Consider the following 15,336-nt stretch of genomic DNA (forward strand, 5'->3'; position numbering starts at 1 on the left):
TTTGGGGGTCGTCTCGATGTTGCCCATCTAGTGTACCTGTTGTTAATTTCATCAACACCAAAGCAGCTGAAACTGATTACAAAGCCCTCTGCTACTTAACTGATTAGATCAATATCTCAGGAGTTTAATTGACTTGATGCTATTCTCTGATTAAAAAGTGTTCCACTAATTTATTTTGAGCAGTGTAGTATATTATATTGGGTTTAATGTATCTTATCATTTCAATAACGGCAGTTCTATAGAGTAACTGTTCATATGAATGTTCTTTTTTGTTACAGGAGGAATGTTCAATTATGTGTCTGGAGCAAATTACTTTGGTGAAATTGTGGAATGGTTTGGTTATGCTATAGCAACATGGTCCCTCCCAGGATTTGCCTTTGCATTATTTACTCTGTGTTCCATTGGACCAAGAGCTTATCATCATCACAAGTAAGATCTGGGACAGTTGAAAAAGACACTTCACTATACAAAGTGTGAATTAAAAAAAATATAACAGACATCCGTATCAGGCATTTACTTTGTACAATAGTATTTATACCAGGAAACAGATGACAATGTGATTGTTATTTTAAATGACATGTTCACTTTATTCTCCCCAGCCCTCCATAACTAAACCAAACTAATTTAAAACTCGACCTCCCTTGCTTGTTTACTGCAATATAACAGCTGGAGCCTCATCAATCATAGACATGAACTCAGCAATCATAGACTTGAGCGGAGCCATACCCCTATCTTTAGCATCAGAGTATGGCCATATATGAGTCTTTTAGAGCTCACTGTGCAGCCAGCATTAAAGAAAATTTCAACCTGAAGGCAAAAGTTATTTTTTGCATTTACATGAGCTAATAAAATCAGAGCTATCAGGTATTTAAAATTAGATACTGCTGTTATGTGCCGATGTTTGTATGTAATTTTAAAAAAGCAGAACACCAAAAACAGAAAGACAATACTAAGGTAAGCCATAGATGATCCGACTTTCTTTCCTGCAACCTGTGGTTGCAAATAAGAAAACGGCTCTTTGCCCCATAAACACAGTCAGTGCTGATGGGGGAATCCCTCCTGCAGAGCTATTGTGTTCACCTGGCAGGGAGGGGGCATGGGGAGCTGTCCCTGCTAGGAGAACACAGTGATTATTACTAGTGGCTATATGCACTGGCAATATTCGCATGCGGAAAATCAGACATGCTGGTTGTGCAATCAGCCTGGCCATACATGGATCAAATCTCGGCTCCCTGCTGAACTGGCTGAGATACAAACTATCTATGGCTGGCTTAATGCTGACCATACATCAGTTTTTTTTTTTTGATCAGACAGTGGACTGAACAGATTCCCTTATTTACACACGATGGAATTGGGCCATGTGACCTAATTTTCCTGTGTTTGAATAGCTTTAACCTCTTCATGTCGGTGCCTCCCGGCCTTTTAAAGGGTTTCAGATGCTGGAAAGAGGGGCGGGGTTTTAGGGTCATGTGACCACCATGACTCACGGAGGTCACATGATCGGAAAAGGTCCTGATTGCAAGGGGAGATCGGGACCTTTCCATGAGACACAAACATATGTGCTGGGCGCATGCAGGGCATGCGCTCTCAGCACATATGTTTTCAAATGGTACGCAAATATGAGGCCGCTCGGCATAAAGGCCCAACCCCCGGGAGGCCACATATTTGCGTACGGTCGGCGTCAAGGGGTTAAAGGATAAGTTCCCCGTTGGAACATGTTACATGTTCCACCTGTTTTTAGAGTGGAACATGTAACATGTTCCCATAGTTGCAGCTGCGCCCACCCCCTCCCCCAGACAAATAATACGGGGAAACTTCTCCCTGTACTATCTGTCAGATTTGAAACCAGTGTGGCCATGCAGGTTTCCTCCCACACAGCCGTGTCACTCATTCAGAGTGTTCTGTGAATGAGTGCCTACAAGTCCCGGCAGACTTAGCGGCTGTGGGCTTATAGTTTTCAGTGAACTACCACAGAGCTGTGGAGCGCTGTGGTAGTTCATTGAAGCTTCCTGTCACAATATCTTTTTGCTCATACATCCCTACAGCAAGCAGATATTCTGACAGGTCTGAAGGAGACCTGCATGGCATCAGCGATCTACTGATCTACTGGTGCAATGCTTTACAGGCTCCTTTGGACAAAAATAATAAATGCACATTTTTTTACCTGCAAAAAAATGTGCATTTATTATTTTTGTCCAAAAGGTGAACTTATCCTTTAAACACATGGAGGAAAGTAAGTGATTAGATAAAATACCAAGAGATATTAATTCTTCTTTTCAGCTTGTACATTCCTCTTCAGAAGCCATTCTTGCTTAAAACTGAACTCCCTAAATCAGACTAAAATCTATCTTTGCACTGCTCCCCGCCACTGCTTGTTTAGTATAGGGGTGCATGATAAGGTGTTTTAGTTACCCTATCCTTCGGTACAGCAGCCTCCAGTTCTCTTCTAACTAAAGCTCTGGTCTGTGGTAGGTCCCTCTGTGTCATCACAAACAATGCAGCGCTGAACCGGTCGCACTGATTTCGGATGCCCATGGTATTTTCCTTATCCCTCTACCCCTAGACTAAATGAGCATTTCACCCTTGCAGTGTTGGGGGGGGGAGCATTGCAAGGGTAGTTTTGTATATTTCCCAAAATTCAGCTTTAAATCTGAACTTCAGACAGATAAAAATACACAATATAACAGGGGATTTATTTAGAAAAGCTTTGGACATTAACAGTGAAATAATTAATTTAATACTTCAAAACACCAGGCATTGTATTCATGGGACTGCTCTAATAAAAATGAATAAAAGTTATTAAAAGAACAAATTACCGTGACCAAATTATGTCCACCCCTCCAAACTCACAGTAAATTATATCTCCTATAGACACACTGTCCAAGCTGTAATGCAAATGTTCCAAGACTCAGCAAAGGAATTCTTCAATGAAGTCAAATAGATTATATCACAGTCACTTGGCAAAGGAATCCTCTAATCAAGATGAGCTTGACAAAAAACAAGGCCAAACTGATTATATCACAGTCACAGCAAATTACATTAGCAGACATTTGCTCAGAAGGTATTCTATTAGTATACAGTATGTTCATGCTGATTAATAACACATGCTTATCTGAATTTGTGGAGTAGAGATGCGAAGGACAGACATAAACCAGAACTGGATGTGGGTGTCATCCTATACTTCAAATGATGTTTGTAGTTCAAACATTAATACAGTGAGCCATTGTCCAAAAATAATAGTTCAACAGGCATTCTCAATTTTGTAAATCAAATTTCTTTATTAGCAATCCTTTCATGTGTACAAACATACAAACACCCCGATCGCTCAGAGGACCATCAAAAGATCAAAGTACTGTGTGGATAGTAAACTCTTCTATTGGAATGCTCCAACAGAGCAGCCCTCCTCAGATAGATGAACAACTGTAAAAGAGCACACAGAAGGGCGCAAGTGCCTAGTGCAATACCATTAGATTTATTATTATAATAAACAGAAAGCCAAATCCATGCTCACTAAAGAGGAAAAATATCATATCAAATCATGATCCAGTGTGGCGTCAAGTGACTTAACCCGTGCACCACCTTGTCTACAATCTGACGTGTTTTGGGGGACGCACCCCCTTCTTCAGAGTATGGAGTTGGCTTTCTGTTTATTGTATTAATAAATCTAGTGGTAATGGACTAGGTGTTTGCGCCCTCCTGTATGCTCTTTTACGGCTGTTCCTTTCATGTGTTGTCAGGGACATTATTAGCAATCCTGCAGATTAATGTACTGCTATTGCCTTCATTAGGCCCTATAATGCTTGTTAGTACATCCAGAACCAGAAAGATCAACTCATCTCACAAGATGTGAGCCAGTACTGTTTGAAAACAATGTCTAACCTGTGTACATGTGTTGACATGCTATAAAACACATAGGTGTCATTGGGTATTATACTTTGCCTCTCTAAGAGTAGACCTTTGTCAGATGTAAAAAATACTAAGGTTTTTTGGGAACTGCAATGTATTGATGTATTATTGCTATTTTGATTTCTACACTATTCAAAATGTTACTACACCTTATATTGTACTTCAGCTTGCCCCAACCCCCTTGAAAATCTTAAGCCAGCCATAGATGGTTCGAATCTCAGCTGGTTCAGTTGGAAACGGCTCAGATTCGAACTCTCTATGGGCAGGCTGATTGTACCCAATTTGATTGTTGTATGACTTGGGTACAATCAGCCTGTCAGATTTCTCATGCGATTATTGCCAGCTGCTATAGCTTCTAGCAATAATCGCTGTGTTCTCCCTGTACGGATGCACCCCCCCCCCCCAGGAGGAGGACACAATAGCTCCACGGGAGGAATTCCCCCATCAACACTGACTGTGTTAATGGAGAAATCAAGTGATTTCCTTTCCTGCAACCCATAATTGCAGAATAGGAAAAATTACATCATCTATGGCCGACTTTAAAATGGAACTGAGCATAACTATAAAACTATTACAAAACTGTGAGCAGGCAGCTCATTGCAGAAGACACATGCAATGTCTCTTCTGCACAAACAAACATCTACCTGCCTGTTCATAGTCTTCTGTTGAATGCACACTGAGCTGAGCATGCGTAGATCAGCATGCAATTCCAGTACGCTCCAAATCTTCTGGAATGGCTGACTACTGTGCGCATGCGAGGAATAATGTCTTTCCACCACCAGCCAATCAAGTGGTGGAAAATGCAACACCTGGAAGTGACCAGGGATGTAACCACCGCATTGCTGGGAGGTGGAAGTAAGTATTTCTGGGGATTTAGTTCTGTTTTTAACTCACCTGTCTCCATTCAGGGCAACTTTCTGCATGGAGCTTGCTGCAGAGATTTGGCCAAGCCTCTCTGCAGCTTTGTGGATATCTCAATATATGGAGGATGGGTAAGTATAAGGCTTGAAGTGAGGGAGAGGGTGAAGAGCAGGCCATGGTACAATATAGGTATAACTGCACCAAAAATACATGGCTTTGGCAGGAGTTGCACTCTCTAATCAACTAAATAACAATTTTCTTTACACGTTTGCTATTTATTTTAAAACCTTTTTTATGTGTGTGTTTTTTTTCACAGGTTTTACCTCCAGGAGTTTAAACACTACCCCAGAGAAAGGAAAGCTGTGATACCTTTTATTTTTTAACCCTGTGAATGGAGCTAATGGAATACCTGAGATTGGACATTTGAAATTAAACTGGACCACATTTTTTTATGTCACATGTGAAATCGACTCTTCAATTTTTTATATTTCATTATAATTGTTTTAGAGGTAGCTTGTTTGTTGGATATTATGTATCTGTATATGCTCTCAACTATTGGTATGTGTGCCCTAGGAGGTACATTTGTTCCTTGCAGTAAATTCATACAATGTTTTAAAATTGTAATAAATAAATTAAATATAAAACCAACCTGGATGAGTAATTCGTAGTCATTTAAAACAAAAGGATTTTTGGGGAAACTACTAAACACAAAAACACTAGCAGTTACAAAAGTGTACATACAAAAGTTGGAATGTCTTGGATTAACAAAAAAAAAAAAAAAGACAAGCACCAAAAAAAAACACAAAGCCCTAAATACAGGGGAGTTTTTTTTCAAAGCAGTATTAAACACAAAACCAAAAGTGTATTATATTGCAGCTTACAAATCATTAGATGTGGTGGCTGCATTAGCTTTCTTTTCTATAGCTTCTTCCCTTTGTTTTCACCTGATGATCTGGCCAGTAACAGGGGTTAATAGCGGACTACATGTCTCTTTCTTTTTTGAGTGTCTCTTTCAGGACTGTTGTCGCAGTTTTACCTCCGCTTCTATCACTTTATCATCATGACATCCATCTGTACCATCTCCATGCCATGTATGACTGCTAATTGACACTGCTTTGCTATACGGTAAATGTCTGTGTGCAATATTCATCTGTACCATCTCCATGCCATGTATGACTGCTAATTGACACTGCTTTGCTATACGGTAAATGTCAGCGTGCAATATCCCTTAAACTTGTCTATATACAGTATTTGGTGATTTGAATCTTACCTCCTTTTTGCCTTAGTAATCAAAGAATCAACCACATTTTATGACTTTGGCCTGTGTCTGTGGATGGTCTGTTTTTGTTTTTTTTTTCCCCTTTCCCTCCCTGTCATAATACACATGACTGTCATATGCCCTTGTGTTCCCTGTATTTTGTCTCTGCTCCTCCCTTTCCTTTGGTTTAGTTAATGCTGTATAGATAGCCCACCCCTTTTCCCAGAAATGCATTGCAGCTTCTAGCCTCATGTCACGAAGCAGATCACATTATGATCTTTTGACCTATCCGGTGTTCATTTTTGTAAGATTCTCTCAGTTTATGGAATAAACTTCACAAGTTCTACAAGATGTCTTCTAGATTGAGTCACTGCCTGTGAAATTCAACTAAGATTGGAGTTATCGCTATCTCATCACAACTGTAAGTTACAGAGATCACACTTTCAGTGCTTAGATTGGAGAGACAGAACACTCCCCCTCCAATTCAAGTGTCTGTAATCAGATCTTAATTTCATCAGTTGACATATGTTTGCCAGCCCTATCTCCCTATAAATTTAGTTCAGCTTAGGAAAAAGTCGCAAGCAATATGTCTCTTTCACAAGTGCTGTCGCAGGTTTACCACTGCAGGTTAATGAAAGCTGCATGAAGATACAACAAGAACTCTGGAAGGAGGGCAAGCAAATCAACATTTGATATTTCCTTTCCTATGAAGTCTGATTCCCACTAATATGCTCCCTCTACTCCTCCTTCTCACATTAGTGTTGTCTTTACCTTACCCCTTATCTCCACCCCACAGCTTATACATATCACCCTCACTCCTACTATCTCCCTTTTACTGCACCCATCACCTCTTTCAAATACTGAACCCACATGTTGACACAAACACCAAGGCAGTGAAATATGTGTGCTCATATACATCCCACTCCCATCTTATTTTCCTCACCCTCCCTTCTTCTCCTGATTTTGGGGGACGTTTCCCCCAATCCTGGCCCACCATTTTCTAACTGCAAACCCCACATCCAGCCTCCTTCCTCCTCTGGCCGCAATCTACTCAGTTTAATTTCTATACCCCTGCTCCCAAAAACCAGCTTCCCAATCTCTTTTGCCCTTTGGAATGCCAGGTCAGACTATAACAAGCTCACATCTGTGCATGACCTTTTTATCTCCCAATGCTTTAACATACTTGCTATAACTGAAACTTGGCTTCTAGATTCTGACTTGGCTTCTGCTGCTTCCCTCTCCCTTGGTGGCTGCCACTGAACTTACCCAGACCAAGTGGATGGAAAGGAGGTGGAGTTGGATTCCATCTATGCCCACAGAGCACCTTCAAAGTCCTTCCTAACCCTTCCTCTGTCCCTCCTTTCTTTTGAGATGTTGAGATGCACTGTATTCATCTGTTTTCACCAATTCCTCTGAGGATTGCAGTGATTTATTGGCCTTCTGGACCAGTATCATTCTATTTTGACTACTTCTCTGCCTGGCTACCCTACTTTCTCTTCTCTGAAATACCCACTATTATTCTTGGTGACTTTAACATCCCTGTCAATGTTACCAGCATGGCTATGCTCAACTTCTCAACTTAACTTAATCTTTTGACTTAACGAAATGGACACATACTTCCACTCACTCCAATGGTAATACCCTTGACCTTGTATTCTCCCATCTCTGCACTCCTGGCAACCTTACCAACACCCCCTTTCCTCTCTCTGATCACAACCTCATCACTTTCACAGTATCCTTGTCTTCAACCACATATCCCTCCAAGCAGCAAATGATTACTTGTAGAAATCTTTACCACTTTAACCCTTCAATTCTCTATTCTGCTACTGACCACCTCTATGACAAAATCTCTTCCCTTTCCTGTCCTAACCTGGCCACCTCTGTCTACAACAGTTCACTCTCATCTGCTCCGGATGCACATGGTTCTCCATGAAGAATCAAGCCCTGACCATTACAACCCTGGCAAACAGACACCAGAAATCTCAAGAGATGTTGTTGTGCTCTTGAACAACTGTGGCTTAAAACCAAATCCATGCAGGACTTCACCCTATATAAATCTGCCCTTCTAAAATACCATTACTCCCTCCATGCTCCCAAACAAACTTACTTTTCTCTCAATAATGCCCTGTCATCCAGTCTTTGCTGGCTCTTCAGTACCTTTTCACTCTCTGCTTTGTCACCCATCTCCTTTATCCACTAACTCACTCACTGCCCCTGAGATTGCCAATTGCATCAAAGACAAGATTGATGCAATACGTGAGGACACTTATCATACCTTGTTCAACATCACAGTCAACACTTTCCTCTTTTGACCCGGCTACTACTGAAGAGGTTGCCAAACTGGTCTCAGATGGCCACGTAACCAATTGTCCCCTGAATCCTGTTCTCTCACAACAACTACGGTCACCCTCTTATTCTATCCTCACTGACATCTTCAATCCCTCCCTCTCTACTGGCACCTTCCCCTCCCCCCTAAAGCATGCACAGACCACTCCCATACTTAAAAAGCCCTCACTGGACCCCACCAACCTGAACATCTCCTTGCTCCCATTCACCTCCAAACTTCTAGAACGCTTAGTCTACAACCATCTTAGATCCTACCTCACTGAAAACAACCTTCTTGACCACCTACAGTCTTGCTTTCACTTGCATCACTCCACAGAAATTGCCCTACTAAAACTCACTAACGATTTACTAACTGCTAAAATCAACAGCTACTACTCCATACTCTTACTACTAGACCTCTCTGCAGCCCTTGATCTGCTCCTTGTCAATAAACTCCACAGCCTCGGTCTCTGAGATTCCACTCTATCCTGGTTCTTTTACCTGTTGCTCCTTCAGTGTTACCTATAACTCTCTCTCCTCCTCTCCACTTCCTCTTTCTGTAGGGGTCCCCCAAGGCTCTGTTCTTGGACCCCTTCTCTACACCCCCTCTCTTGGTCACCTGATAATCTCCTATGGCTTCAAGTACCATCTCTATGCTTATAACACCCAAATCTATCTCTCTACTCCTCACTTCACTCCTTCAGTTTCTTCTAGTGTTACTAACTTACTAACTGACATATCAGCATGGCATGGATGTCACACCACTTCCATAAACTGAATCTCTCTAAAACTGAGCTGATAATATTCCCTCCCCCTTGTGCACTCCTACATGACTTTTCCATCAAGATCAATAATGCAGTCTCTCCCCTCAAGCCAGGGTACTAGGTGTAATCCTAGACTCTGACCTACCGTTTTGGCCCCAAATCCAATCACTGTCAAAAGCTTGTAGACTTCACCTCTGTAACATTTCTAAAATTCACCCCTTTTTAACCAATGAAACCGCCAAGCTACTCATTCACTCCCTTGTTATCTCTCATCTTGACTATTGCAACTCCCTTTTCATAGCCCTTCCTCTCCATAGGCTATCCCCTCTTCAGTCTATCATGAATGCTGCTGCCAGGATCATCTACCTTATCAACTGCTCAGTGTTTGCCACTCCTCTCTGCCAATCCCTCCACTGGCTTATGATTGCCCAGCGAACTAAATTCAAAATACTAACAACAACATACAAAGCCATGCTTGTCTCTGAGACTTTGCCAGAGCCTCTCCCATCCTCTGGAACTCTCTACCTCAATCTGTCCAGCTATTCCCAACTCTGGCTGCCTTTAGGTGATCCCTGAAAACTCATTTCTTCAGGGAAGCCTATCACGCCTCTGAATATACATTTATCACTTCCATCAGCTCATCCCTTTAAAAATGGTAACTGGACTATATTTGATCTCATGTATATAATTGAACCTGCACGGGTAGAAGTCCTCAGTCTAGTTCATGACTTTAAACTGGCAGGGCACTCCAGCACCATAAAGACTGAAGTACATTTCCTTGTTCCTTTGAGTGACCCTGTAGACTGATTTGTTGGGACTGAAAGTTTTTGAAAATTACAAATTTTGATTTTTCACCAGAACACAAGTGGAGGGGTAATTTTCTAATGTGGACACCTGTTCCATTGACAACTGTCAAAGGGGGGTAAATAAATACAGCAACCTGAATGCCCTATCTGCCAGTGTCCTATTACTCACACACGAGACCCATGTGCATTGTAGATAGACTGATGGTCCTTGGTTGTTGGTGCTGATGTAGAAGGTAAGATTGTGGCATCCAGCAGCACGCAAGCATAGCATTTGCAGTAAAGGGAATTGCAGCATTGAACAAGGACAATAACAGCAGAGGGGCCCAAGTAAGTGATGGAAGGAAAGAACAATGATAAAATCTTAGGGATAGAGACTCTTTAAAGCAGAAGTGAAGTCTTTCGTCTCCTGTCAAAAGCTTCACAACCCTATTTCTGTAGTTTACCAAATGCTCCAGATATGTACAGTACTTGAATCCTTACTTTATTTTCTGGTGTGTGCCATTTTAACCTCATTGATGCTGAAGATGGCACAATCTAAATTTAATATGCTTCTATGTTCATTTTCCCTCCCCACCCTCCACAGACTTCAGTAGTAAATTTCTTGCATAAGTATAGTATCTATGTGTAGCACCCTCCTAGTTAGGTTACTAGATAAGTTAAGGTAAATTGTAGCTTTTCTTTTTTTTTTTTTAGCTCCCATGTAGTCAGTGGAGCAGAGTGTGATTATTTTTTATTTTTAGCTGTTCAGGGCCTTGCTGGCTGCAGGATCAACTACTTCCCCTGCCTTCTGGTGGATTCTAGAATGTAGTGGGCTGGAAGAGGCAAGCCTTGGGCTTGAATAATTATGTAGCCTCAGCCAATCCTTGGGGGGGAGAATGCCCAGGGGGTGGCTGAGGGGTGTATAAATAGTCTGGGGGCTTCTTCCCTTCTGGGCAGTTTAGAAAGTCTGCAGGAGTTCATCCAGCTCCCAGCTCAGGGAGAGCTGGGGGGCATACTTTCTGAATGGAGCACAAAGGTTCAAGCTCAGGGAGAGCTGGGAGGCCTGTCTTTGAGAGTTGCAAAAGTCAATTCAGAGGGAGTTCACTGAGGATCTGGTCTGGACGCTCACAGGAGAAGTGTCTGGCTGGTATTGGAAGGAGGCATCCATGTACACAGTGACTTTGTGAGTATAGGCCTGAGAGAATGATCCTAGTGACTATTGCTACTTAACCCTTTAAGCACTTGCTCCAGAGTTGCTGACTTAGGACTGTTCCTGTGTTTGGAGTCCCCTGAGTGTATGTGTGTGTATATGTGTGTGTGCATACACCTGTTGCTAGTCCAAAAGGGGGTCACCCTGAGTAGTCCAGTTAAATCCAGAGTGTCCTAATCTACATTGTGCACTAAATTTGGAGTATCCCAAGGCTTACCCTACACCCCAACCAAATTCAAAGAGCATTAAACATCAAATAGGCTGGTCTTTGTGCTGTGAGACTGGAGCTATTATGTGCCTGGCCATTGTGTAGCTGCTTGGGAATAGAACCTGTGACAAATCTGTGGGGCCCATATGGGGCATGCGCTACACAAGTATATAAGAACAACTTGCAATGCTGACTTTACTTCTGCTTATAGTGGTTGTAAACCTTACATATACCCATTGAAGTCACTGTCCTCAGGTAATACACATAGATTAAACAAATCCTACTACATAATTTGCACCTGTTTATCTGGAGTTGTGTACCCACTTGGGAACAGAACCTACGACAAATCTGCGGGGTCCATATGGGCTATGTGCTACATATGTAAATAAGAACATTTTTTCAATGCTGACTTTATTTCTACTTTACAGTGGTTTGTAACCCTTACATATATCCATTGAAGTCACTAACCTCAGGAGGTACAAAAAGATTAAACAAATCCTCCTGCATAAGCAGTACCTGTTTATCTGCAGCCCTCTCTTCTCTACATCCTCCTAAAACACACAGATCAAAGAATTTTGTTCAGCTTTAGCAGACAGAGGCAGCGACCTGACGTCGTACACACTACAGAGCTACAGCACAGAGTTTCCTGATATCTGAGTGAATAGATTAGACACACCCCCTCACACACTGACATAAAAAAAAACATACAGAGCTGAGGGTATGAATCACCTGCTGTGTGTTGGAGGAGGGGAAGATGTTTCCTGGGAGGCTGTTGTGTTCGGATAACCTGTCAGAAGTGAATAATGCAGACAGAGGAGAGTGGAGAGGAACCATACTTGGTGTTTTGGATTCAGGCTAGTATACACTATAGAAGGATGTGCCTTGTTCATTTTTCATGTCTTAGATCAACAACCACTTTAGAGCAGATCTTCACTACCTTTTTCTTATTGCTCCTTCCACCCCTTTCAGGAAATCTCAGATATCAATCTTTTTTTGGGGGGTGTCAAATACCTTTTTGGGGAAGCACAGGCAAGAATAATGTCCCCAGCTGCTTGAAGGCTCCTGGGACACCAATGTCAAGCATCCCAGGAGACTTTGAGGCAATCCTGATGAACACACTACACTTCCACAGTGAAACATCATCAGGGGGCTGGCTGCAATAGCCTCAAAGAGCCAGCCAGCCCAATGATTAAGTAAATAGAGAGAATGGATGCATGGGACTCGGCCCACAACGGACTTTAGCGGATTTAGCCTGCCCGAAAAACTCAGAATTAGCAATCCACATGCCCTGCCTTGTTACTATGATGTAAAATCTTGTGGACATTCACTACCAGCATTACAGGAGTGAACACTAATGGTTTCGTGTCCTAGCAACAAGGCAGGATGTGGAGATTGCATGGCCTACGTGACAGTAGAATTAATGACTATTTTACACTGCACAGTTTGTTTAGTTCGCCTAGGCAAATGACGGGCATTAGGGGGAAGGACAGAACTTTTTTAGAAAAGAAAAACTAAAAAAGAAGAAAAAAGTGTGCTTCAGATTAGGGGGAGGGAAGGAGGGGTGGAGAGGGAGGAACTTCACAATAAGGGTGAAGTGATATTTCTAAGTCTGCTGACATAGCATCCAAGATGGCGGAGCCTAGCAGCAGTTTTGGGGCTTTTGGGTGTCTTCACAAGGGAAGCTTTTACTCGTAAATTACATACTCAAGACATGTTAAATTGTCATGAAAACCATTCTCACAGATCTCCATTCCGGTGTGAATTCAACCTCCGATGCTTTCATTCCTGCCTGCTTTTTTCTCCCCACACCTGCCGCTGTTATGATGCCTGTCACTCTCCCCTCATTCACACCTTAACCAATAGGAGTGAAGTGGGCTTTGCTGCCAGCGCTGCTCTTGTTGTCCAGCAGACGCCCCTCTAACAGAAGAAGGGAAGATCGGCAGCTGTAGAGATATATAGACAGGCATCACAGGAGTGGTAGGTGCGAGGGAAAGGAAGAGACAGGCGGGGGTGAAAGTGGTGGGGCTGAGGAGGGTCAGAGGAAGGCAGCAAAGGAACTGTGTGTCAGGCTCCTGTCATTCTATCCTATGAAGTTGCCCCGCAAGCCAGTAAAGAGTAATGTGGGGCAGCTTCCAGAGGTAAGGAAAGATGAACAACTTTACAGAGAGCTTCTGCTCAGCCTGTTAATGCACCCTTACATGTCCATGCACTCACAGGCATTTACAGGAGTATTAGATGAGTAGCTTTACAGGCTGAAATAAAAACCCACCAAAGGCGTGCTCAGGAGAGGAGCTAAAGAGCAGAAAAAAAACTCAGAAAGCACCTAAGCAAGCATAAATGCATCATCTGTCTAGCATTTGAGTGTTCATGCATTCCAAAGGCAAGAAGAAATGAATATCCTGGCCCATAGAATTAATTAACACTCAAACGCTAGACATAACTAAATGTGTGTGCAGTATGTGGCTTTGAGGGCCGGTGCACACCATGCCCACATCTGAATTGCACAGGAACATGCTGTGTGTTCCTGTGCAATTCACATGTTGTTCTGTGCGGTGCAATTTCAGCCCATTCATTTTGAATGGGCTGAAATCTCACACCAAAAGAAGCGCATGCACTACTTTTTGAAAACGTTTGCAAACTGTGCTTGGGTATTGTTAACTTTTTATTGACACTACAGATCGCAAATGTAGTGCATTTTGCATATAGTTTGAATGTCACCGAAATGCACATTTTTCCATTTTAGACAGAAGAGAGGCCCCAAAAGGGGCGAAAGTATAAAATCAGAAAGTCAACAAAGGGAAAGAAGAACAAAGAAAGAAGTATAGATAAGGAGAAAGAAAAGACAAGGAATAGGGCTCAGAAGAGGGAATACATACAACACCATCCCTTCCCGGGCCAAACCCACAGCTTCTCAGGACCAAGAGCAGAACCCCAAAAGAATCATACCACTAGGGAAGCATATAAACTTATGCCAATAATAGGTGCGTTTTTTTTAAGCCACATTTTCCTGCCAGCAGTTCTGGGGTTCAGAGGGCTTTTTCAGACCCTGTGTGCATGAGGCCTAAATGTAATATACAAGGTGTGACAATTTCATTCCCGGAATGCCCACAGCATAGCACTATGGTAGTGAGTCACAAAACCATTCACACTGGAGCGTGTTCTGACATGTTCAAACTTGCACTTGTCAACTGGGTCGCAGACCAGTTGGCTCAGTCTTTATGGAGTAGTAGAAGAAATAACACGTGTGTGTTGCGTTGTGGCAGAAAATGAGCGAAAGGAATCTGGAGAGGTAGATTTACATCAACTTTTGTGTGAAAATTGGCAAAAGTGTGAGTGAAACGTTAGCTCTGCTACAACAGGCTTATGATGAGCATTCCATGAAGAAATCAAGTGTTTTTGAATGGCATAGGTGGTTTAGGGAGGGGCGGGAAAATATCCATGATGACGCAAGAAGTGGACAGCCACAAACGCAAAGGATGGATGCAAATGTGGACAGGGTGCAAATCAAATCTGTTCAGGGGAAAAGATTGGAACTCTGATCTGAGACGTTGATTCTCCACCACGACAATGCTTCTGCACATGATGCGTTAAGCGATCATTAGTTCTTGGCCCAGAAATCCATTCCGAAACTTGACCAACTACCTTATTCCCCTGACTTAGCATCCTGCAACTTTTGGCTGTTTCCAAAATTTAAAAATGCCTGAAAAAGACACAGATTTGATGAGATTCTAGGCCTCCAGAGCACCGCGACAAAGATACTCCAGAAAAAAAAACAGGAATGTTTCTGGCAGTGGCACAGTTGTCTAGAAAAGTGAATTGCTTTACAACAGGACTACTTTGAAGGTGAGGTAGTGCCCATCTAATTAGCCAGGGGAAGCTAGCTAGGTTTTTAGTTAGAGGTTAGATAGCAGCCTGATATGAATCAGCCAGGTAAATTTAGGTCAGGGCTGAGGGCTCTGTAGGTCAGTTCCCTGACACCTTCCCCTGCTCTAGAAGCTTGAAAAGTCTCTAGAAGGCAG

General features: G+C 42.4%; 1 protein-coding gene across 1 annotated transcript in view; it reads left to right on the forward strand.

Annotated features, from left to right (window-relative positions):
- SRD5A2 (steroid 5 alpha-reductase 2) overlaps positions 1 to 5,415 on the forward strand; it is a 112,822-nt gene extending 107,407 nt beyond the window's left edge. Inside the window, exons 4-5 of the mRNA XM_089669829.1 lie at positions 279 to 429; positions 5,084 to 5,415. Coding sequence (XP_089525955.1) covers positions 279 to 429; positions 5,084 to 5,150 — 218 coding nt within the window. The 3' untranslated portion in view covers positions 5,151 to 5,415. The remainder of the gene's footprint in view (positions 1 to 278; positions 430 to 5,083) is intronic.
- The last annotated feature ends 9,921 nt before the right edge of the window (positions 5,416 to 15,336 follow it).

The sequence above is a fragment of the Staurois parvus genome, unplaced genomic scaffold (assembly GCF_062004578.1).
Source record: "Staurois parvus isolate SC_StPar_1 unplaced genomic scaffold, SC_StPar_1.0 ptg000081l, whole genome shotgun sequence".
Lineage (NCBI taxonomy): Eukaryota > Metazoa > Chordata > Amphibia > Anura > Ranidae > Staurois > Staurois parvus.